This window comes from Podarcis filfolensis, assembly GCF_964270895.1.
Source record: "Podarcis filfolensis genome assembly, chromosome: 5".
Taxonomy (NCBI): Eukaryota; Metazoa; Chordata; class Lepidosauria; order Squamata; family Lacertidae; genus Podarcis; species Podarcis filfolensis.
In genome coordinates, this window is record NC_139608.1 from 89,217,873 (window position 1) to 89,240,774 (window position 22,902).

The window sequence follows — 22,902 nt, forward strand, 5'->3', positions numbered from 1 at the left end:
TATCCAAGCAGCGGCAAGGAGAGCACAGGTAGAAAATACAGCAAGATAGCTTCAGTACTTAATTCGTTCCGGAAGTCCGTACTTAACCTGAAACTGTTCTTAACCTGAAGCACCACTTTAGCTAATGGGGCCTCTTTCTGCCGCCGCACCACCGGAGCATGATTTTTGTTCTCATCCTGAAGCAAAGTTCCTAACCTGAGGTACTATTTCTGGGTTAGCGGAGTCTGTAACCTGAAGCGTACGTAACCCGAGGTACCACTGCAAAACTCTTTCGGAATTTCTTGCTCAATGCAAGAAGGCTGGGGCTGGTGGGGAGAGAGAGAGTTCATTTCCTCACACCCTTAAAGGTAAAGATAAAGGACCCCTGGATGGTTAAGTCCAGTCAAAGGCGACTATGGGGTTGGGGCGCTCATCTCGCTTTCAGGCTGAGGGAGCCGGCGTTTGTCCACAGACAGCTTTCTGGGTCATGTGGCCAGCATGACTAAACTGCTTCTGGTGCAACAGAACACCGTGATGTAAGCCAGAGCGCACAGAAACGCTGTTTATCTTCCCGTTGCAGTGGTACCTATTTATCTACTTGCACTGGTGTGCTTTGGAACTGCTAGGCTGGCGGGAGCTGGGAAAGAGCAATGGGAGCTCACTCCGTCACAGGGATTCAAACTGCTGACCTTCTGATCGGCAAGCCCAAGAGGCTCAGTGGTTTAGACCACAGTGCCACTCATGCCATGCACTGCATGAACTACACACTTAGTGCCTGGCTGGGCACAGAGGGCGAATAAAACCTGCCAGCGGAGAGCCGGCGTGGTGTAGTGGTTAAGAGTGGTGGACTTGTAATCTGGTGAACCGGGTTCGTGTCTCCGCTCCTCCACAGGCAGCTGCTGGGTGACCTTGGGCTAGTCACACTTCTTTGAAGTCTCTCAGCCCCACTCACCTCACAGAGTGTTTGTTGTGGGGGAGGAAGGGAAAGGAGATTGTTAGCCGCTTTGAGACTCCTGAAGGGGAGTGAAAGGCGGGATATCAAGTCCAAACTCCTCCTCCTCCTCCGCCATGCCAGCCGAACCCTTGCTGCCGCTGCCACCGGGCAGGTGTGGGGCACAGAATGTTCACAGGGCCCAGCCAGCCAACGCGAGCCTTGGCGGCCATTCAGCGGCAAGGCCAGGGCCTGGAGGTCCCCAGCGTCAGGGAGGGCAGGGATCCCAAATCATCCGGGCCCCCAGCCCTCCCCACCCTACGCCCCTGGTGTGGGCTGGAATTTAACGGTAATGGACTTTTGTGGTTGCAGCAAAAGCAGCAAGTGTCTGCTGTATCTTCTCATGTCAGGGCTAGGAGTTTCTCAGCAGTTCCTTCCCTCCAGGGGGGAGAGCACTTCCGGTTGGTTTATCATGGACTCTCCTCTTCCTTCCTTCCTTCCTTCCAAAGCCCCTCTCCTCTTCTCCGGCTTCTGTGCCAGCTCCTGCCTGCTGTTTGGCTATCCATTCCTTTCCTGGTAGGAGATTTATGTGAAGGTTTCATATTCTGCCAGATCACCTCATAAGAGTTGGGTTCATGGTCCAAGAACGTCTTTCTCCCTCCCTTCCCCTCCTCTTTTTTTTTTTTTTTTGGAATGGAGATGAGCAATTATTGTGCAAGATTATGCAACTCTTAGGCTAATATATAACCACGAGCAATCAGAAAAACTATTGTGGGATGGGAGGAACTGCAGATAGGTTTTTTTTTGCGTGAACTCTTTTAATGCCGTTGTAAATAGTTGCACAACGCTTCTGTTGTTGCTGTCTTCCCTCCCAAAGCTTTGGAACAAACACCGTGAATTTCTGTGTCAAAGTTAGTTTTATTGTTGCAGAATCACTTCCAAGAAGTGGAGCCGGCAGCGTATCCCCTTCATTCAATCGCCAGCGGCACAGAAAAGCCGAATTTAAGTCACAAACTTGTCCAAGAAGTGAAGCAACCACCCAGACAGCTCTTGAGAGAGAAGTATTTTAATCAGGGACCAAAATGTGCTACATTAACAAAAGCCTGTGACTAAGGGTCTATTGAATTAGCTCAAAGGGGGAGAGCAAAACAAGGAACTCAACTCAAAAAAATAGAGGGAGGTGGATGTATTCCAGGAATGCCACAAATTCTCTTGACTCACTCCGGCCCTGTCATTTTCCTGAGAATTCCCTCGACCCTGAGAAATGTCTGTGTCGTTCAACCTAGTCTGGCACGCTGCGTATGCATGTCTGTCTATATATGGACATTAAAACGGACGGGCTGCTTCTCGAAGGTTTAATTATTATTGATGGCTATTGGCAAAGTGCGTTCGCACTGGAATGTTGTGTATGGGATATTTCAGAGAGCTGGCTTCTTCAGAAGAACGGATGCTAAACTTTAGAGAGCGCCTTTCCCGCAAAATCCAGCCTTTCTCAACCTTGGGTCTCCAGGTGTTGCTAGACTACAACTCCCATCATCGCTGACGGCTAGCCCTTCTCACTAGGGACGATGGGAGTTGTAGTGCAGCAACACCTAGGGAACCCAAGGCTGAGAAAGCTTGCCCAGCGATCGAAGCCTTGACATGCTCTCCCCTTCTAAAAACGGTCCATTTTAAAGCCAGTTACCTGTTGAGTCTCCAGCCAGCCTCACTGCGATTTGCGTTTACTGAGCTGCGTTTTCAAGCTATGCCCTCCGCCGTCCTGGACGGGTGAGACAAAAGGGTGCCGTATAAAGGCAGACTCTGTATATGTGGTCTCCCTTAACTGCTCAGCTAAGGTAAGGAAATCTAGCAGACGCCACTAGCAGAGGCATAATGTGGAAGTATAGCAGCAAAGGTATTTAGTAAGTAACCTAAAGGTTAATTTTATTGTTGGATAGCCAACCGAGAGGGTTTTGGTGATTGAAGTGTTACTAGCAACCAGTCAGAGGGGCATGATCCATCTCAGGTAGCACATGCTTTGATTGGCTATGTAGCTGTCAGGAGTTTTCCTCTGTATGTTTAGTTGAATGTCTCCTTGCTATAGAGAAGGCCTGCCCTAAAAAAAGGCCAAATCTCTCTTGTTTGCTTCTCCTCAAATTATACACTGTATTTCATTCAATTTCCACATTGTAGTGTTAACCAGACTTTTCTCTCAGAACTCCATCTGCATGCTGGTCCTGGGCGATATATTGATATATCGCCCAGACCTATACATTGGATCCAGGGGGCGATTTCTCACCCTACTGCCCATATAGGAATGATGTCTCTCCCCGGCAGAGTAGCTCCTATGGCTTCTTAGCGATGTAAGCGTTACAGTGACTCACAAACTTGCCCTTTTTGCTCTGGCGGCCAAAAATATGAGAAAGAAGCCCCTGGGCAATATAGCATTGAACTGGGAGATGCCCACATCTAGAGACTATGATTTGTGGCGCAGCAAAATCTCTTTGTTGTTGTTTAGTTGTTTAGTCGTGTCCGACTCTTTTTGACCCCCTGGATCAGAGCATTCCAGGCACTCCTGTCTTCCACTGCCTCCCGCAGTTTGGTCAGACTCATGCTGATAGCTTCGAGAACACTATCCAACCATCTCGTCCTCTGTCGTCCCCTTCTCCTTGTGCCCTCCATCTTTCCCAACATCAGGGTCTTTTGCAGGGAGTCTTCTCTTCTCATGAGGTGGCCAAAGTATTGGAGCCTCAGCTTCAGGATCTGTCCTTCCAGTGAGCGCTCAGGGCTGATTTCCTTCAGAATGGATAAAATCTCTTTACGTGTATTTATTTTTGATTCAGATTTGTCATGGCCAGTGGCTAGTACAATAAAGTTATTGGAATTGAGAAAACCTGCCCGAACTTGACAGGAGAAAGCAGGGAGAAATACCTTGAGGCAGTCGAGCAACATTCTCCGTTCTGTCGCGGTGCATGTCCAGAAACCGGTTGAAACGCAGCCCCTACCTTTCCCAAATCAACATTCACAATGTGGACCAAAATCATCACCCAGCTCACTGACAGGGTGAAACCAGCATGTTACTTTGGAACCTTGTATTGCATCAGTGGTGGTGGGGATAGTTGGTGCCATTGCCCTGGGCGCAAAATGCTGAGGGGACGCAACCGTGCAGGTTCCAGCTTCTACAGGGATCCCTGCCCCACTGAAGGTGGCAGAGCAACCCGTTGGGGGGGCTGCCACCCTGCTGGTAAAAAGCTAAAAGACCCCTGGACGGTTAATCCAGTCAAAGGCGGTGATGGGGTTGTGGCGCTCATCTCGCTTTCAGGCCGAGGGCGCTGGTGTTTGTCCACCGACAGCTTTCCGGGTCATGTGGCCAGCAGGACTAAACCGCTTCTGGCGCAACGGGACACCGTGACGTAAGCCAGAGTGCACGGAAACACTGTTTATCTTCCCATTACAGTGGTACTTATTTATCTACTTGCACTGGTGTGCTTTCGAACTGCGAGGTTGGCAGGAGCTGGGACAGAGCAATGGGGACTCACCCTGTTGCGGGGATTTGAACTGCCAACCTTCCGATTGGCAAGCCCAAGAGGCTCAGTGGTTTAGACCACAGTGCCACCCTGGTGGACCCCCTCTCCAGCTCCCATCCTTCCCTGCCTGTCTGACGTCTTATCTACACTGCTTTAACTCGGAACCCCCAAATCCTGGTCCCCCCCAAACTCCTTCCATGGTAACTGTATTAAAAGAGGGCAGCCTACTCTCTTGTCATAGAGGACTTTTTGTTTTGAGCAAGCGAAGCATTTTGCCCCAGCTGCTCGCAGGGGACAAAGGGAGCTTATCCTTGCAGCCGTAAGAGTGCAAACATCAGACATTTTGCTTCCTTGTTTGGATAACTTCAAGTACAGATGGAAAGCGGAGCCAAGAGCGACTTTGTCCTTTCCATTTTTATCCCCTGAACAAGTCTGCATGGATGCCAGCCTCTGTAAAAAAAGCAAAAAAAACCCCCCATCAACTCTGCATCTGTTATTGTGTTCCTTAAATATAAAGGCTGACTTGATTCGAATGCCACAGGCTTTCTCATTCAGAGAAAAATAGCTTTGTAACCACCAAGGAAGCCGGATGTGTCTCTTTATTAGGTTGATCAAATGCAAAGGATGACGGTGAACTTAAGCAACTGTGTGGAAGAGGGAATTTTGGCTAGTGAGCGCTGCATCAGCTGAAATTCCCTCTTCTCATAGTGAATTAGAAATATGACACACCTGTTGTTCCTTGCTTTATCTGATATTCTAAGTTAGTTGCACCACACCTGGCTCTCAGAATTGGTCTAGCCTTTTAGTTCTTCAGAAGGCTGGATTAAGAAATTGCTGAGAAAGCTCCAAGCCTCCTCATCTAATTTTCAAGAGCCAATTATTTTTTTGGAACCATCACCAGGAAGAAATAAAGAACAGCAAACCTGATCTTCTCAGGTGGGCAAAAAGGTCACAATAATCTTTGTCTCGGCAGGTTTCAATGGCAAACTTGCTGGATTCTTGGCCAGGTTCAAATTTATATGGCAATTAGCTGAAGCTGGAATACTTTCCCCTCTTCAAACTTTGACTTTCAGTGCCGCTGAAAGCATCTCCCAAAACCTTTTACTTCTGTGCAGCCATCATGAGAAGTAGGGAAATTACTTTATGAGATAAAGTAGAGGTTCTCGAGGGATTTGTTGTTGTTATTATTTACTCGAAACATGTCTGACACCAGTGACCCTGCCGAGAAAACAGATTTTTAATGTGCAGTGGTTAGAGCTATTGCTCTAGACTGTCTGCTAAAACATTCCTCTGGCATTTAAGTTTGTTCGCATGCCAGCCACCTGACTTTCGCAAGCACTGGGTGCTCACGAACGCCAGCGAAGTAGCTGGGAACTGCAGCTGTTTTGCTCTTTTTTTTTTTTGAAAGGCAGCTGTTTTATATTTTAGGGAGCTAAGTTTAGCTTGCAAATTTGGAATGCTGGTCTTTAAATGGAAGGTGAGAGCTCGCTTCATTCCTTACTCATTCCATCGTTGTGATCGAGAGCCTGGGAATCTCCCGCTCAGTGGAATGCCCCGCTTTGTAATGTTTGTGCACGCCAAAAATGTTTTAGTTTGCCGTGAGTTGGGGCAAGTGACCCAGCTCCCCGAAAATACATTGGTGGGATGGCGCTGATGCAACTTCTCAGCCTCTAAATCATCTTGCTCATTTAATAATAATAATAATTTATTATTTATACCCCGCCCATCTGGCTGAGTTTCCCCAGCCACTCTGGGCGGCTCCCAATCAAATGTTAAAAACAGTACAGCATTAAATATTAAAAACTTCCCTGAACAGGGCTGCCTTCAGATGTCTTTTAAAGATAGGATAGCTGCTTATTTCCTTCACATCTGAAGGGAGGGTGTTCCACAGGGTGGGTGCCACTACCGAGAAGGCCCTCTGTCTGGTTCCCTGTAACCTTACTTCTCGCAATGAGGGAACCGCCAGAAGGCCCTTGGTGCTGGATCTCAGTGTCTGGGCTGAACAATGGGGGTGGAGACGCTCCTTCAGGTATACAGGACCGAGGCCTGTATAACTCTTCTCCCCTTCCTTCCCTGGTCAGGGTTAACCAGGGCACATCATGGAGAAAGGGGTCAATATCTCTGACTTGCATGAATTTCAGCCTCAAAGGAAGCTCTGCAGTTGAGATTATGCCCCTCGGCGTTTATGTGGCACACACTCCTGTTCCGTAGGAAGTCAAAAGAACATTTCTAATTACTGATAATAGGGTTGCAAAGCTCACTGTGGTCGGCAGGCCGCTCCCTTTTTAAAAATAAATTTCTGACAAGTCCAGGCGAGGACTATTTATGTTTTCCCGAATAAGGGAATGCGTAGCATGCCACTTGGTGCATTCTTCTTGCCAGAAACTGCTCCAAAGTATCTTAACTGAAGTGGTTCATTCCTGAATTGCAGGGGGTTGGGATAGATGACCCATAGGGTCCTGCCCAACTCCACAATTTTAAGATTCTTTGGTTTCTGTCTCTGTGAATTTAAAGTTGCAGTGGAGGGAATAATGTCCCTTAAGGAAGGAATTCTGCTGTTAACAGTGGATAAGATTAGTCAGTGTGGTGTAGTGGCCACAGTGGTCCACACAACGGTCACCTCCAGGATTTATTATTGTAGCTCACTCTACGCGGGGCTGCCCTTGAGACTGACCCAGAAACTCCAGTGGGTGCAGAATGCCGCGGCGAGGCTCCTTACGGGGTCCTTGCCGCGGGATCACATTCATCCAGTGCTTTACCAGCTGCACTGGCTCCCGGTGGAGTACAGGGTCAGGTTTAAGGTTTTGACCTTTAAAGCCCAACGCGGCCTAGGACCCATGTACCTATGGGACTGCCTCTCCTGGTATGCCCCGCGGAGGTCCTTAAGGTCCACAAATGACAACACCTTGGAGGTCCCAAGTCGCAAGGTGGTTAGATTGGTCTCAACTAGGGCCAGGGCCTTTTCAGTACTGGCCCCGACTTGGTGGAACGCTCTGTCACAAGAGACTAGGGTCCTGCGGGACTTGACATCTTTCCGCAGGGCCTGCAAGACGGAGCTGTTCCGCCTGGCCTTTGGTTTGGACTCAGTCTGACCCTTATGTTTCCCTCCCCTTATGGTTTTGATCTATGGGCTACTATTAAAATGAGGCTGCATTTTAAATTGTATTTTAACCTGTATTTTTAATTGGGGTTTATAGATGATAGATAGATAGATAGATAGATAGATAGATAGATAGATAGATATAGTAATTTTACTGGTGTTAGCCACCCTGAGCCCGGCTCTGGCCGGGGAGGGCGGGATATAAATAAAAAATTATTATTATTATTATTATTAGGGGTTAGAGAGCTGCACTAGGACCTCCGGAGACCAGGGTTTGGATCTCTGCTCAGCCATGAAGCTCACTGGGCAACCTTGGGGCAGTCGCTGCCCTCAGCCAAACCCACCTCATAGGGTTGTAGTGGGGATTAAATGAGGAGGAGGAGAACTATGTACACCAGAGGTTTTCAACCTTTTTGGCTCCATGTCTCCCTTGACTAACTACAGTGCTACCTCGGGTTACAGATGCTTCAGGTTACAGACTCCGCTAACCCAGAAATACTACCTCAGATTAAGAACTTTGCTTCAGGATGAGAACAGAAATTGCGCGGCGGCGGCAGGAGGCCCCATTAGCTAAAGTGGTACCTCAGGTTAAGAACAGTTTCAGGTTAAGAACGGACCTCCGGAACGAATTAAGTTCTTAACCCGAGGTACCACTGTACATTCTTTCTGTGGCACCCCTGTGGGTGCTCAGGAGCCCAGTTATGCTATCCCTTGCCTGCAGAGCTGGCAGCCCCTCACCCCTTTTCGAATGCCCTCCCTTGTGGAGTGCTCCCTCAGCCTTCTCTCCTCTCCCCTCTCCTTGGGAGTCCTTTAGACAGTTGCTCTGAGCTGCCCCTCCTGCCCCAAAGAGAGGTGCCTTCTTACACTGCCCCTCAAGGGCCTGGGAAGCACCCCTTGGCCATCCCCAGAGGCACCATTCGCCTGGGGAGCTCATAGCTGGGGCTGCTGCAACAAACAGCTGTGCAAGCCTTTGGGAGGCAGAGACGCAAGAGGGCATCTGAGGAGGGAAGGGAAGGGAAGAGGGACAGAGGCCAGTGTTGCCCACGGCACCCCTGACCACCATTCAAGGCACCCGAGGGTGCCAGGGAACACTGGTTATAAACCACTGATGTACACCACCTGGAGCTCCGTGGAGGAAAGATGGGATGGAAACGTAATAAACAAACAAGCAAAAAGGCCCTCTTCAGAGTTATTTGTAGAGAAACAAAAAACATATTTGCATACTGTACAGTGGTACCTCGGGTTACATACGCTTCAGGTTACATACGCTTCAGGTTACAGACTCCGCTAACCCAGAAATAGTACCTCGGGTTAAGAACTTTGCTTCAGGATGAGAACAGAAATTGTGCTCCGGCGGTACGGCGGCAGCAGGAGGCCCCATTAGCTAAAGTGGTGCTTCAGGTTAAGAACAGTTTCAGGTTAAGAACGGATCTCCGGAATGAATTAAGTACTTAACCCGAGGTACCACTGTTCTTGGATCTGTGATGGAATGAGGAATATTGGAAAGATTCACATCCATGATCCTCAAATGGACCAGTGACTGCCTCTTCCCTTAATTTACCTTGCAAGGTTGTTATTAAGGGAATAATGGCCCACAGTTCCTTGAGGAAATCTGGCATATAAATAAATAGATTGCATAAAACTGCTGGTGCAATTCTTGCTAAGTTAAATTTCCCACTCTTAAAGTGAGCCTTGGAGATGGTGGAGTAAAGAATTTCAATAGGAATCTTACTTAATTCTGGAGACTTCAACATTTCCCAGACACACAGAATGTCTGCTGTGACTTTGCCTAAGTACGGCATGCTGTGCCTACTCCTGAAAAAAGTTCGGAAGCAAAAGAAACACCCCCAAAACCCTGGATTTGGGGGAATTCCAAATTTATTTATTTTTTATAATTTATTTTTATTAAATTTAACATATAAATTATAAAATGTACCACAAAACTTATCAATTATACAATATTTTTGGACTTCCATTAGCACCTCTGATGATCCACCGTTTTAACCACTTCTTATGCATTTCTTAACTTTATATTGCCTTTACATCTCTTAACAAATCATCCTCCCCCTTGTCAATTTTTACAATACTTCTAATAATACTCCTCACAAAACTTCTTACAACCCTACAAATGTCATCTGTTCTTCACAATTACTTTTCAAATAGTCCGTAAATTTACTCCAGTCTTCTGTGAATTTCTGGTCTCGCTGGTTTCGAATCCTTCCTGTTAGTTTATCTAGTTCTGCATAGTCCATTAACTTCATCCTCCATTCTTCAATCAACAGTAACTCTTTTTGCTTCCATTTTTGGGCCAATAATATTCTTGCTGCTGTGGGGGAATTCCAAATTATGGAATTGTGTGGAGCAAGATAAATGTCTTGAAACTACAAAATACTGTAACAAATGTGGAGAATTCTAACGTTAACCACCAGACGCTCTACTTTGCAGAACTGAATCAAAAATATGGTCGCCGCTGGTTACTGAGGAAGGGAAAACCAATCCGTACAAGATGAACCTGGCATCCCAGCCACAGGTGAGTAACATGAAGGAGGCTGTTTCTTTTCCGCCAGACTGTGCCCACTGCAGGTATGGATTGAACTGTGTTGACGCAGCATAAATGACACTCCCATAGCTGCTGCTTGTGTTTTATTCTAAAGGCACAGGCGCACTGTGTGTCACATGTTTGGCATAACACATGCATGCCCAGTATAGGCTGAGGAGAAAAGTCAGTTGTGGAGGGTGGAGGAAAGAGTATCGTGAATCCATATACAGTTGTACATTAAATCTCAAACGCCTTGGCTCCCAAAAAAATGGCTCCCGAACAATCGAAACCCGGAAGTGAGTGTTCCAGTTTTTGAACAATTTTTGGAAGCCGAATGTCCATCGCGGCTTCCGATTGGCTGCAGGAGCTTCCTGTAGCCAATCAGAAGCCATGCTTTGGTCTCCGAATGTTTTAGAAGTCGAGCGTATTTCTGGAACGGATTCTGTTCGACTTCCAAGGCATGGCTGTAGATTTTTTTTATTCGGCCATCGGGAATTGCGTTTGGGCGGAATGCCTTTAATGTATGGGAAAATCTCATATCAGAAGTGGTGTTTTGGGCAATTTCAGGGGGGGAGAAAAAGCTATAAAACCTCATTTTTTTTGCAATTTGCACAACAACTTTGCCCCCTTCCCTCCCAAGAAAGCTCAACAACTTTGCCTTAAAAAGCTCAATAACATTCCTCACCAGGTTTTCACTCTATGAAATATGGAAAGCCTAATCAAAACAGTAGGCTCTTCCAGACAGGGCCACGCTCCGTAATTTAGCCTCTAGAAAAGTGGTTGGCAGGACATACAGCACTAGGAAGTAATCCATCACACAATACATAATTAAGTTGAGGTTTCTCTCCACTAGATTTTAGTGATGACCAGTAACATAATATATCAGGCAGCAGGAGACTGGGGGGAGGATGAAGTTCTGCATCTGATCAGTGCAGAACTGTGGAATTTAGATTCACGTGAGAATACATGATTGTCTGTGAATTTGTGTGTTTGGGTGGCTTCTCTCAATGTCAGCCACAAACACTTCCTTTTGGCCTCATCCGCTACTGGCATGCAGTAATTGGAACAAAGCCCTGGGGTTCAGAAAGGTCCTCTAGCCCAACCCCCTGGGCCGCAATCGGAGAACGGGGTGTGATACCTGCACCCGGGGCATGTGGCCTTTTTTGGGGGGTTTCCCCACCTCTGCAACACCCTACCAGGAACTCATAGGCACGAAGCTGTCTTCTGCACATGAGCGCGACACCCGCCTCGAACGGCTGCGCCATTCTTAAGTACCGTATTTTTTGCTCTATAAGACACACTTTTTCCCCTCCAAAAATTAAGGGGAAATGTGTGTGCGTCTTATGGAGTGAATGCCGGCTCCTTGGCTTCAGCGATAGCAATGCGAAGCCTCCGAAGCGCAGAGGGAGAGCTCCCCCGTGCTCCGGAGGCTTCGCGTTGCTTTCCTGAAGCCTCCTGAAGCCCCTGGAGCACAGCGGGAACTCCCACTGCGCGCCAGGGGCTTCAGGCAGCTATCCGCAAGCCTTCGGAAATGGAAGGGGCTCTGTTTCTCCTACTGCTTCGCTGAAGGGGCGCTGAGCAGAGAGGGGGAGAATTTTTTCCCCCTGTTCTCGCCCTCCTATGGTCCGGTGCGTCCTATGGTCCAGTGCGTCCTATAGAGCGAAAAATACGGTAATAATAATAATTTATTTATACCCCGCCCATCTGGCTGGGTTTCCCCAGCCACTCTGGGCAGCTTCCAACAGAATATTAAAACACAATAGTGATCGAAAATGGAAGACAGTATTTCATGATTCATTTCATAACAATTGCTTACCAAGTTTCATTTACCAATTATGCGAATACATTTTTCGTTAATCTGTGATGCTTTGCCTGTACGAAAGGGCTGCGGTGCAAACTCAAACACATGCGAGAAAGCTAAAAGAATCTAACGTCACTAGATTCTCATTTAGTAACTGCAGTTGTTTCAGCAGCAATATGAAAGGCCGAGTATATTTAGTTAAGAGTCAGACTGAATTTCTAAACACAGCAAAATTTTAAGAAAAGCTGTACAAATAATTCTTTAATGTATTATGCTTGGAACACACTTTGAACTTGAGTACAAAGTTAAGTGCAAAGTTTTCTGGTCGGATTGAAGTGTGGCGGAGAAACACACTGAACTGCAGGATTTGTCAACGAAACTGCGAGATCACTGTGGGTGGCGGCTAATGCCGTGTGAATGCGCCTTCAATGTGCTGGATGGTGGAGTGAGCCATCGTGTGAACATACCCCTTTTTGTGCGCGTGTGCCCTGCATCTTAACGAAAGGAAATTCAGAAAATAGAATTGAGCTACTTGCCCCGGGGTAAATCGGCGAGTCCCTTTCCGTACCTCTGCCCTGCCTCAGAGCCATACATTCCTTTGCCAGACTGATGTCATGGCTGCGTTAAAACAGGCCACCGATTGTCCTGAGGCTTTTTCCTTTAAAACGCTCCCTGTCACATCCTCTGGGGATGAGGTCATTGCGGCTGTTTTGTTTAGCTATTCCCATAGAAACCGGGGAATGGAAGGCTGTAGAAACTGGGCGTGTGCTTTGACATTTGATAAGACCGCAGTAGACCTCTCGCCAAGACCTCTGAGTCAAGAGGTGAACGGCATAGCAGTTTCCTGTCTGAAATGCCCGGTGGCCTCATCTGGCTTCATATTCGTCATTGTTCCTGAATCGTTTTGTCTTTTGCATCGATGTAAATGCTTGGTAAACACAGAAAGGGAAGCTGGAAAGCTAATCAGGCAGGTTTTCCCTCCCCACCCAAGAAGAAGAAGTTGGGTTAACCTTTCGCATTTTCACTCAGATTTCAGAGCATTTAAAATTTCCCAACCAGATGCCGTTTGGAAGACAAAATTAAGACACTGCTGTGGCCTCCTTTAATTTTCATTTATTTTTTTCCAATCTCTTATCTCTGCGTCTCCTTTTTTTTTTAAAAAAAAAATGAGCTGCGAATATTTGGGACTATGAGGAGGTCGGACCAATTGCTGCAGCTGTTGGGAAAACCAGATTTGTCTTGGGTACAGCAACAGATAGGGACGTGGGTGGCGTTGTGGGTTAAACCACAGAGCCTAGGACTTGCCAATCAGAAGGTCGGCGGTTTGAATCCCCGTGACGGGGTGAGCTTCCGTTGCTCGGTCCCTGCTCCTGCCAACCTAGCAGTTTGAAAGCACATCAAAGTGCAAGTAGATAAATAGGTACTGCTCCAGCGGGAAGGTAAACGGCGTTTCCGTGCACTGCTCTGGTTCGCCAGAAGCGGCTTAGTCCTGCTGGCCACATGACCCGGAAGCTGTACGCCGGCTCCCTCGGCCAATAAAGCGAGATGAACGCAGCAACCTCAGAGTCAGTCACGACTGGACCTAATGGTCAGGGGTCCCTTTACCTTTACAGCATCAGATTCATGCAGATCATATTGATTTGCTCATAATTCATTTCAGTGCTCAGCACAGCTTCTAAATCTTCGAAGTGTTTCATTCCATTTTGTTGAAATCCTCACAACAGCTCTGCAAGGTTGGAGAACGTGGTTGTCCCGTATCGCAGAGGTGGGAGTGGAGGTTTGAGGTTAAGAAAATGCGGCTCGTCTGAGACCTTTTAGTGAGCAGATGCAAGATTTCAAATCGGGGCCTTGCCGATTTCTCGCTCCCTCATTCTGTTGATAACTGTACTATTTAATTTAATTTTCACTTCACTTTTAACTTGTATTCCACCTTTCTATACTGCTATGCCCAAGGGGATTTACAGGCAGAAGAAACGGCAAAATAGACCCCAAAGATCACACACATAGTAACAATCTGATCCAATACCCCCCCAAAAAAGTCACAATAACTTTAAAATAAACAACTTGCATCAAATAAAGCAATATTCAGTAGTTCATTAGAATATAATGGTAAACGGTAAAATTTAACATCGGAACATAATAATTAAACAGTTTACACTAAGACATTACAGTAAATAATTACTGAACTATAATAAATAAAAATAATGGCGAGTCACAATGCATAAAATATTTACAAAACATTCAAAGCCATGTATAAGGATCAAATCGAGAAACAAGGACTCACAGCTTGTAAAAGTTTTCATATATCACCAAGGTACACACATGAAAACCGTAGTTTATTTCATCGTGGAAACTTTAATAAATCCATTCTTGGAAGTTTGTATACAGAGGTTGGATAGCTGTTTTGTCATGGATGCGTTAGCTGAGATGGGTTGGACGGGATGATCCTTGGGGTCTATTCGAGTTCTACGATTCTATGATTATGAATATTATCCTGGGTAAAATGGCTTGTGGGTTGAGGCCATCTTCTGACGCCCCGCTATAAATCCCACCATCAGAAGAAGTTGTGGCATAAGTCCCACCACAGTTACGAACTGCCTTCCTGACGGAGCTTAGACTTTTCCCCACATGTCTGTCATTCTGTCTGCCTTTAATGGCTTTAAATTTGAAACTAGGTATTTTAAAGCTGCTTGACTTGGCTTTTTATTGTTTATTTTTGGTTTTGGTTTCTCCTCGCGAAGGCCGAAAGGTGTGCTGTAAAAAAAAAAAAGCCTTTTGCCTTTTTTAAAAAAATAAATGAGGCCACAGCTTTGCAATATTGAATGAGACTATAATAGTAAATCATTCCGAAAGCAATATTTGCGTTGGGTAGTTTGTTCAGCGGAATTGCGTCGTATCTGGATCTTGACTGAGGCATGTGACTTTTTTAAAATAAAGGGTAGATAATTAGCAAGAGTTTTCAAGCAACGTGAGGGAAATTGCACAATTAGAACTCTTTGCCCACGCATCCTGTCCTGCTCTCCTGTCCTGCTCTGCACGTGAACATAATGGAGGAAAGCCCAGCCAAGTGCGAGGCAAGCCTTTTTTGTGGAAGGCCAACAATGATTTGGCGCTGGTGTAGTGATCGGGGCTGAAGATGCCATGGGGCAGCAGTGGGGCTGGCTAGGGATCCAACAGTCCCTAGGCAGACTCAGCCTCTCCCCACCGCCAGAATGACCCACCTCAGAGTTTTTGGCTGGCCGTCAGCTGCACGAAATCCACCGGCAGAGACTGGCAGGGCTGTGGGGTCACCTCTGCCCGATCTAAACCTCCCTCCACTGCCCCTTAGCCCAGGGCAAAGGGCACTTGGACCCCTCTACCATCCTCTAAAGATGATTCATCAACAGGAGTTTCCACACGAGACCTTTGCATTTCTTGCTTGACTACCTAGCCCAGGGTTTCCCAAACTTGGTCTCCTGCTGTTTTGGGGCTAGCAGGACCAGTAGTCAGGGATGATGGGAGTTGTAGCCCCAAAACAGCTGGAGACCCAAGTTTGGGAAACCCAGTCTTTGGCAAGGAAGGAGGTCCTTGAGATGTTTTATCTCCGCAGGTTTAAGGCAGCTAATGTCCATCCCGTCCCCAAATATATCCCCCCCCCACTTTGCAGACCAACCTTGTTTTTCGTCGATTCCTTGCACAGCCGAGGGACTGCTGCTTATCACCCGCACGCCCAGCGCATCTGATTGTTCCCTCTGCTCCCTTGCATGCAGGATATAAGGCACATAGGAAGTGCACATAACCGAAGCGCTATGCCCTTCACTGCCGCCACCGCTGCTTCCAGCACTGCACCCAAGGTCATCACTGCCCAGTACAATAGCCCAGCGGGCCTGTACTCCTCAGAAAACATACAGACCTTCAACGACGCGGTGGGGTCCAAGTCTGCTCAGGGCGACCAGGAGCCCAGCAAAAAGTAAGTGGCTCCCCAGTTTTGCACTCGACAGCACCGCCACCACACAAGGAAAGCCCCGTTCTCTACTGTAGATGCACGGAGTGATGTATTTATGCTGTGGCATACCTCAAGACTTCTTTTCTTTCAGGTCGGTCACTCGGCTGGTGTGTGCCTGAGAACACTGGTTCTTCCAACGTGACAAAGAAAAACTAATGACCTTTCTGTTCTTTGATTCCCCAGCTGCCTGTGCCGTTTCAGCGCGCTTTCAGTATGACGTACGAGCCTTTAAAATTGCCTCCCCACTCGCTCAGGTGCTCGTCGCTTCTATTACGAGAATAATTGTGGCTTTTTGTGATCTTCCCAGCGAAATGGGACGGTCTGGCAGAGGGAGCACAAGTAAAGACTTCTCTTTTCAACGGAAGGTTTTGTGGTCCTGAAAGTAACATCTTTTTTTTGGGGGGGGGGTGAAGGGCTGAGAAACTTTTCTTAGATGTTTAAATCTTCAGGTAAAGGTATCAAACAGATTGCTTCCTTTTCCAACCCCTGAGAGCTTTGCAGCAAACAGAAGTGTACCTTAGTAGGAGAAAACGCAAGTTAGAAGTGACATTTCTGCTGGAGGCATAAGTGCTTCTGGGCACCAGTTGTGGTCCATAGGAGGGGAGGGATATCATGTGCTCGATCTGGTTGGCCATGGTGTGTCCTGGACAAGAATGAGCCTTTGGTCGGATCCAGCAGGCTCTTCTTATGCTTTGAATTGCTAAAAATCACCCTTCCACAGGAGAGGTTTTACGTCATCGTGGTTCCTGTACACTTCACCATTGCTGGCCCAAGATATTTTGCTTCCTGAAGTCGAACCAAAATGCCCCCTGTCCTGGCTAAGGCTAGGACCTTCCCCCCCCCCCCCAAGTGCAGATATTTGCATTATTCTGGCAGCAATTCCTGCTTTCATCTACCCATCCCTCATGAAGCGGGTCCCTACATTTTAGTTAGTGGTACCTCGGTTTTCGAACATTTCGGAAGTCAAACGTTTTGGTTTTCAAACGCCGAAAACCCGGAAGGAACTGCTTCGGTTTTTCGAACGCTTTTCGGAAGTTGGACGTGCCACGCCGCTTCCATATTGAGCTTTCTGGAAGTAAATGCTTCGGTTTTCAAATGTCTCGGAAGTCGAATGGTCTTCTGGAACGGTGGTCCAGTGCCGAGGGCCTTCTGGCGGTTCCCTCACTGCAAGAAGCCAAATTACAGGGAACCAGGCAGAGGGCATTCTTGATAGTGGCGCCCACCCTGTGGAACGCCCTCCCACCAGATGTCAAAGAGAAAAACAACTACCAGTCTTTTAGAAGGCATCTGAAGGCAGCCCTGTTTAGGGAAGCTTTTAATGCTTAATAGGTTATTGTATTTTAATATTCTGTTGGAAGCCACCCAGAGTGGCTGGGGAAACCCAGCCAGATGGGTGGGGTATAAATAATAAATTATTACTTAAGGCAGTAGAAACATAAGATGATTGGACCCCACTGAACTTGAAGTATGGGAAGCCCCAACAAAAATTTATAATTTGGCAAAATATTTGGACTTTATGTATTTGTATAATTTGGAATATTTAATGTGATCTGATTTGATTGTTAAAATGGAAAACTCAATAAAAAATATTATAAAAAAATTATTATTATTATGTTCGAAAACCGAGGTACCACTGTAATCCACCAGTAGAATATTGTGTCTGTTCCTGACCATTCCTTAAGGGCCTCAGACCCTGACCTGGAAATTATTTTCCCCTAGTGTTTTATGAGATCCAAATAGCCCAAGTCTTATCAGTGTGGTAACTCATCCAGATGCTCTCGGAGAAGGAATCCCTGTGGAGCAAGCTGAAATCAGGTAGATCCCTGGTCCCTTCCCTACAACATGGGTATATTCTGCTTGGCCAGCCATCTTGACTCCTCTTTGCCTCGCAAATTCCTAATGGATGAAGTGAGTTCTCCCTCCCTGTCTGTTAGCGCATACATAACTGTGTGTAAGACTTAACATTGGTGCATCAGTTCACAGTCCCTTCACAAATGAAGGGTTCATCCTGACTTCCATTTGTGCTGTGATTTCTATGGTAAAGGTTCAGGATTTCCAGAAAGGGGCCGAGTAGGGTTTTTGTTTTGTCCCGCCACTTTCGCCACTCCGATTCCCCGGAATCGGAACAAATGTCAATCAAGTTTGCTGCAGAATGTTTGTTCCAATTCAGTGCTAAACAGCGAGTTTTTCCGGGGAAAAGCAGCAGGACCAGAAAACACGCTCAGACCTTTGTTTAGAAATTGCGGCACAAACAGAAGTTTCGATGAGCCCCAAGTTGTTCTGTGTTGATATCGTGCTGGCTCCTTGGCTGTGTGGAACTGTCTAAACCAGGCTTCCTTAAACTTGGACCTCCAGATGTTTTTGGCCTACAACTCCCATGATCCCTAGCTAGCAAGGGGTGATGGGAATTGTAGTCTCAAAACATCTGGAGGGCCGAGTTTGAGGAAGCCTGGTCTAAGCCATCTTTTCCAAACTTGGGTCTCCAGCTGATTTCGGACTACAATTCCCACCATCCCTGACCACTGGTCCTGCTAGCTAGGGATCATGGGAATTGTAGTCCCAAAAGAGCTGGAGACCCTAAGTTTGGGAAACCCTGGTCTAAATGAAGCTGGTTTAGGGTCGCGATTGATGCTGTAATTAATTTATGTCCTTTCTTCCCCACCTCCGTGGCAAATTACCATCCCGAACGTACCCTGTCCTTTTTAACGCCCTCCTTTCGTGACTAGTCCTTTGTCACCTGCTGGCGGGTTCAAGGCTCCTTTTGCATCGGTCTATAACCCACTCCAGGCCGCTTCCTCCTCCCGTTTGCGAAGAAGGCACAGTACCTCATCCATCCCCAGCCAAATCCGAGTGGGGCCCGAACAGCTCAAGGAAGTTGCTCAGATCTGCCCCAGCAGCCCTGTGGAAGTAGATGTGCCAGGACTCAAAGTGCGGCACGTACAGTTTAACTCTCCTTTACAGCTCTATTCACAGAAAAACATCCTGGATTCTTTGCAGGGGCAGATCTCTTACGTTAGCCCTACCTTCCCCAGGTAAATTTGCCTGCCTCACATGCCGTTGAATTATTGTCCCTGCGCACATTCACCTTCCTCATCCTTTTGTGTGCATCCATCGCTCACTCAACGCGGTCGATTGTTGCAAAAAAAAAAAAAAAAAAAATCTCTACATTCTTGTGATGGATGCATCTCCTCAAGCTGAGATTTGGGGTTGCTTCTGAAGTAACATTTTGGAGCTTCCAGTCAGTGGAGGGGGCTCACTGTGGTGTAAATATGCTGGATTTGGGCATGCTTCTCTAATATTCTTTTTTTTGGGGGTGTTGTGTTAATCCTTTACACCCCTGTTCATCGAGGATCACCTTATCCTTCTGTTAAATAGTGGGTAGACGTAGCAGACGACACAGCGATTCTCCAAACAGCTCTTGTTTATTCACAGGTCAGAAAAGAACTGAACTGAAGGGTTCAGTCAGCCTGCTTATATAGAGCTCCAGTATAACGTAACTGTAACAATTTTCTAAAACTATCCAATCACTGAGCGTCACTTTCGATCCCTTATTTGCATAGCTATCTACAGTATCCCACTGCTGGCCCGGCGTGAGAACTTCAGTACATAACACCCTCCATCACAAGATCGTGGTATTTCTTAAATTCCTATACGGCCCTTCATCCGAGGATCACAGGGTGGTGTACAATAGAAAAACACAAAAATACACAACATGGTAGCAAGCAAAAACAAGACCACTCTCAGTATGGGGAGCCTTTCAACATGCAAATGTGGTTTCTTGTGCTTGAACCTAAAGCATAATAGGATAAGAAAAGGAGAGAGCAAGGTCTGGATCAGGGAGAAATTTGAGCATGCAAATTACCTGTGTATGGGCCCGGGGGAAATACTTTGATGAGCTCGACGATGTTACCTTGGAATTGGCCCTTGATGCATGAAGCCTGTCTCAGTAGCTTTTCCCAATCGCTCGTTTTTCTTCTCCTGTCGTGCATGGTTCAGGTTGGTCAAACAGGCTTTATTCATACAAGCAGGAAGGATCTGTTCCATGGAATGTGTTGGATTTTGAACACCATCACTGGCATGTTGTGACCACTCTAAATGCTTTTTGCGCATGCCCTGTGGCTGCCTGTTAGCTACAAACAGGCCAGTTCCGCTTAATGTTAGAAATAATGTTAGAAATAAGGCATTGTAAGAGACAACCGGGATGCGGGTGGCGCTGTGGGTTAAACCATAGAGCCTAGGACTTGCCGATTGGAAGGTCAGCGGTTCGAATCCCTGCGATGGGGTGAGCTCCCATTGCTCGGTCCCAGCTCCTGTCAACCTAGCAGTTCGAAAGCACATCAAAGTGCAAGTAGATAAATAGGTACCGCTCCAGCGGGAAGGTAAGCGGCGTTTCTGTGCGTTGCTCTGGTTCACCAGAAGCGGCTTAGTCATGCTGGCCACATGACCCGGAAGCTGTATGCCGGCTCCCTTGGCCAATAAAGCGAGATGAGCGCTGCAACCCCAGAGTCGGCCACAACTGGACCTAATGGTCAGGGGTCCCTTTACCTTTAAGAGACAACCTGGCCTTTAAAGAAGCGATAATGGAATAGAGAGATGGTAAAAAAGCTTTAGATACTCCAAATGTTGTAGAAACCTCGTTTTCTAACCGAATAAGAAATTTCAGAAAATCTTCCATTTAAATGTGGGGGTCAACCAGCAGGAAATAGAATAGCCTTGATCTACAGTTTGTAGAATCAGGTGCTTTTCTTCAACCCAGTTTGGAAGCAAGATGAGCTGGGAGAGAAATATTGCAACCTGTTGAGCATGAAGGTATTGTGGTGTGGGAGAGAAAGAAAGTTGCTTTTCTCTGTCATGGATGCTTTAGGTGAGATTCTGCAATGCAGGGAGTCCCATGCAAGCTTGCAAGTCTATAATTCTCACTCATATGCCTCTTGAGGGTAAAAAAATTCACTCTACAGCCCAAACATATGTCTAGTTTTGACCTGGAAAATTCTCTGAGGTTTAATTTCCGTGCTTTTGCACATTGATCATGATGTTATCTTCAATGACCGCAATTAGTTAGGGGTTGCTTTTAGAGACTGCAATTAGTGATTGCTAATGATAGTTCTGAGGGGAAGGAATTGGTGGTGGGTCATCATTGGAGCACCGGATGAAGTTTTGAAGGTACACCATGCAAGTTAAAACAAAATGTGATTGAACCTCTTCAGATTTAACATATTGCGGTTTGTGTATGTTTTAAAGCAGTAGCTTGTCTTTTCCGTGTTTTATCTTGGATGAAATGGTTATATTTTTAACTTAAACAGCACCTCCGCCTTAGGCCCGCTTGATATTCGTGTAATGCGCTGGAAATGATGTGCATTATTTCTGGCTCCTATGCCTAATGGTGAAAAGTTATCCGAATAGGAAAATAAGGGATCCTTCTTGGTGCCTTCTGGAAGGAGACAGTCATCTTTGCAAGGCAAAATGGAATGTCTGAATTGCCTCATAGACCTGGTTCAAACGTAGTTCATCACTCAATGAACATGAAGCAAGTCATCGCAGGTCAAACCCTATTGCTCTCGTATTGCCTGAAGCGCAGATGTTTTTACATGAAGCCTGTTACATATTCAGCCACAGCCCCGTCAAGTGATATGCATGAATCAGCTCTTGTTGTTCCTCTTGTCTGTGTCTCTCACAAACAGCGTAATCACAAACAGATTACTTGTGGATCCAGTGTGTGGGGCAGCCAGTTATGCACTTATTCGTGTTCATTATGTTGTGCTCATCTGCAGTTGTGCAGCTTAAGCCAGTCTTTTGTTTTGTAAATTGCCTGCTCGCCTGGGGTGAGTAGTAATGGCTGCCTGGGAAAATCTGATTAGCAAACATCACCTGTGTTACGCAGAGTGTGTAGCTTTCTCCCATGCAGCCAAGAGAGGGAATTTAAGCCTATCGACAACCCTCTTGTTAAAAGAAAAGTGCTAAAAATTTCTGGAGATATTCTAATTCAGAGTCCAACCAATGGTTGCCATCTATTTGATTTGAATCAATTTTATAATGAAATGATTTTAGAATGTTGCATTATTTTATTGTTGTTAGCCGCCCTGAGCCCGGCTTCGGCTGGGGAGGGCAGGATATAAATAAAAAATTATGATTATGATTATGATTAGTTTGGACCCAGAAAGACCAGTAAACCTGGACCCCGCAGCCCAAGTGGTAGGCATCACACATTATATTCTGGAAGCACCAATAATGGGGGGGAAGTAACATAAGAATGGTGCAAGTATACAGTTAAAAGTAGTTTTAAAAGGGGAAAAGCAAGAAACTACTGTTAGGAGGCAATGACTGGCTTTTCCTGCATTCAGTTGTAGATTTAATCTCACTGCCGCTTGTTTGTGCAAAGACACTTTCCGTCTCTAGTTGTTTCACTTTGTGTCTTAAGTTTTCTCTTACCTTAAAACAACAACAAAAATGCTGTTAGCAGACCTCCCAACACTTCATTGACTAAAGGTGTTTCCTTTAATTTTTCCTCAGCTTGGAACAACTTAACCAGCCTGCCGGTAACTTAGTGATTGACAGAGACTCTGAGGTCTACAAGATGCTGCAGGAGAACCAAGATTTGGCAGAGCCGCCTCGACAATCCACCTCATTCTTGGTGCTCCAAGAAATTTTAGAATCTGAAGAGAAAGGTAAAGGGGTGTGTGCGCGTGCGTTGGTTTTTAAGAAGCAAGAACTGTTAAGCTCAAAGACTTGGCTAGAAATAATACAGGGAATAAGAAGAAGCATTTGATCCTTATGACCCCTGCTCTGAACCAGCTCCCCTGTGGGACACACATGTTGCAAAGTTACATTGATGTTCTTAAAAATAGCAGCTGCGAGGAGGAAAATCGGGGGCTAGAGGGCAGGGAGAGGGTTTAATCTTTCCACACGGTAGTCCCGGTGGAAATTGCCTTCCCCTCGACCCCCAAGAAACGACAATTTGGCTCAGGAGGGAAGCTCCTTTTTAATCACGCTCATCAAACCACATTTCTTATAGGGATTATAAAGGAGTGCTTTAGACTTCTTATGGGAAACAGTTCTCAGCT

The 22,902-nt window shown here is 46.4% G+C and overlaps 1 protein-coding gene across 2 annotated transcripts in view; it reads left to right on the forward strand.

The window, feature by feature from the left end:
• The window catches only part of PDLIM1 (PDZ and LIM domain 1), a 44,171-nt gene that overhangs the window by 17,646 nt on the left and 3,623 nt on the right, over nt 1-22,902 (forward strand). The window contains exons 3-6 of one of the 2 annotated variants that reach the window (XM_083615927.1): nt 9,962-10,046; nt 16,025-16,095; nt 18,568-18,873; nt 22,352-22,506. In XM_083615927.1, the coding sequence (XP_083472053.1) occupies nt 9,962-10,046; nt 16,025-16,095; nt 18,568-18,873; nt 22,352-22,506 (617 nt within the window). Of the gene's footprint in view, nt 1-9,961; nt 10,047-15,605; nt 15,806-16,024; nt 16,096-18,567; nt 18,874-22,351; nt 22,507-22,902 lie in introns of both variants that reach the window. The other variant, XM_083615928.1, reaches the window with a different exon arrangement.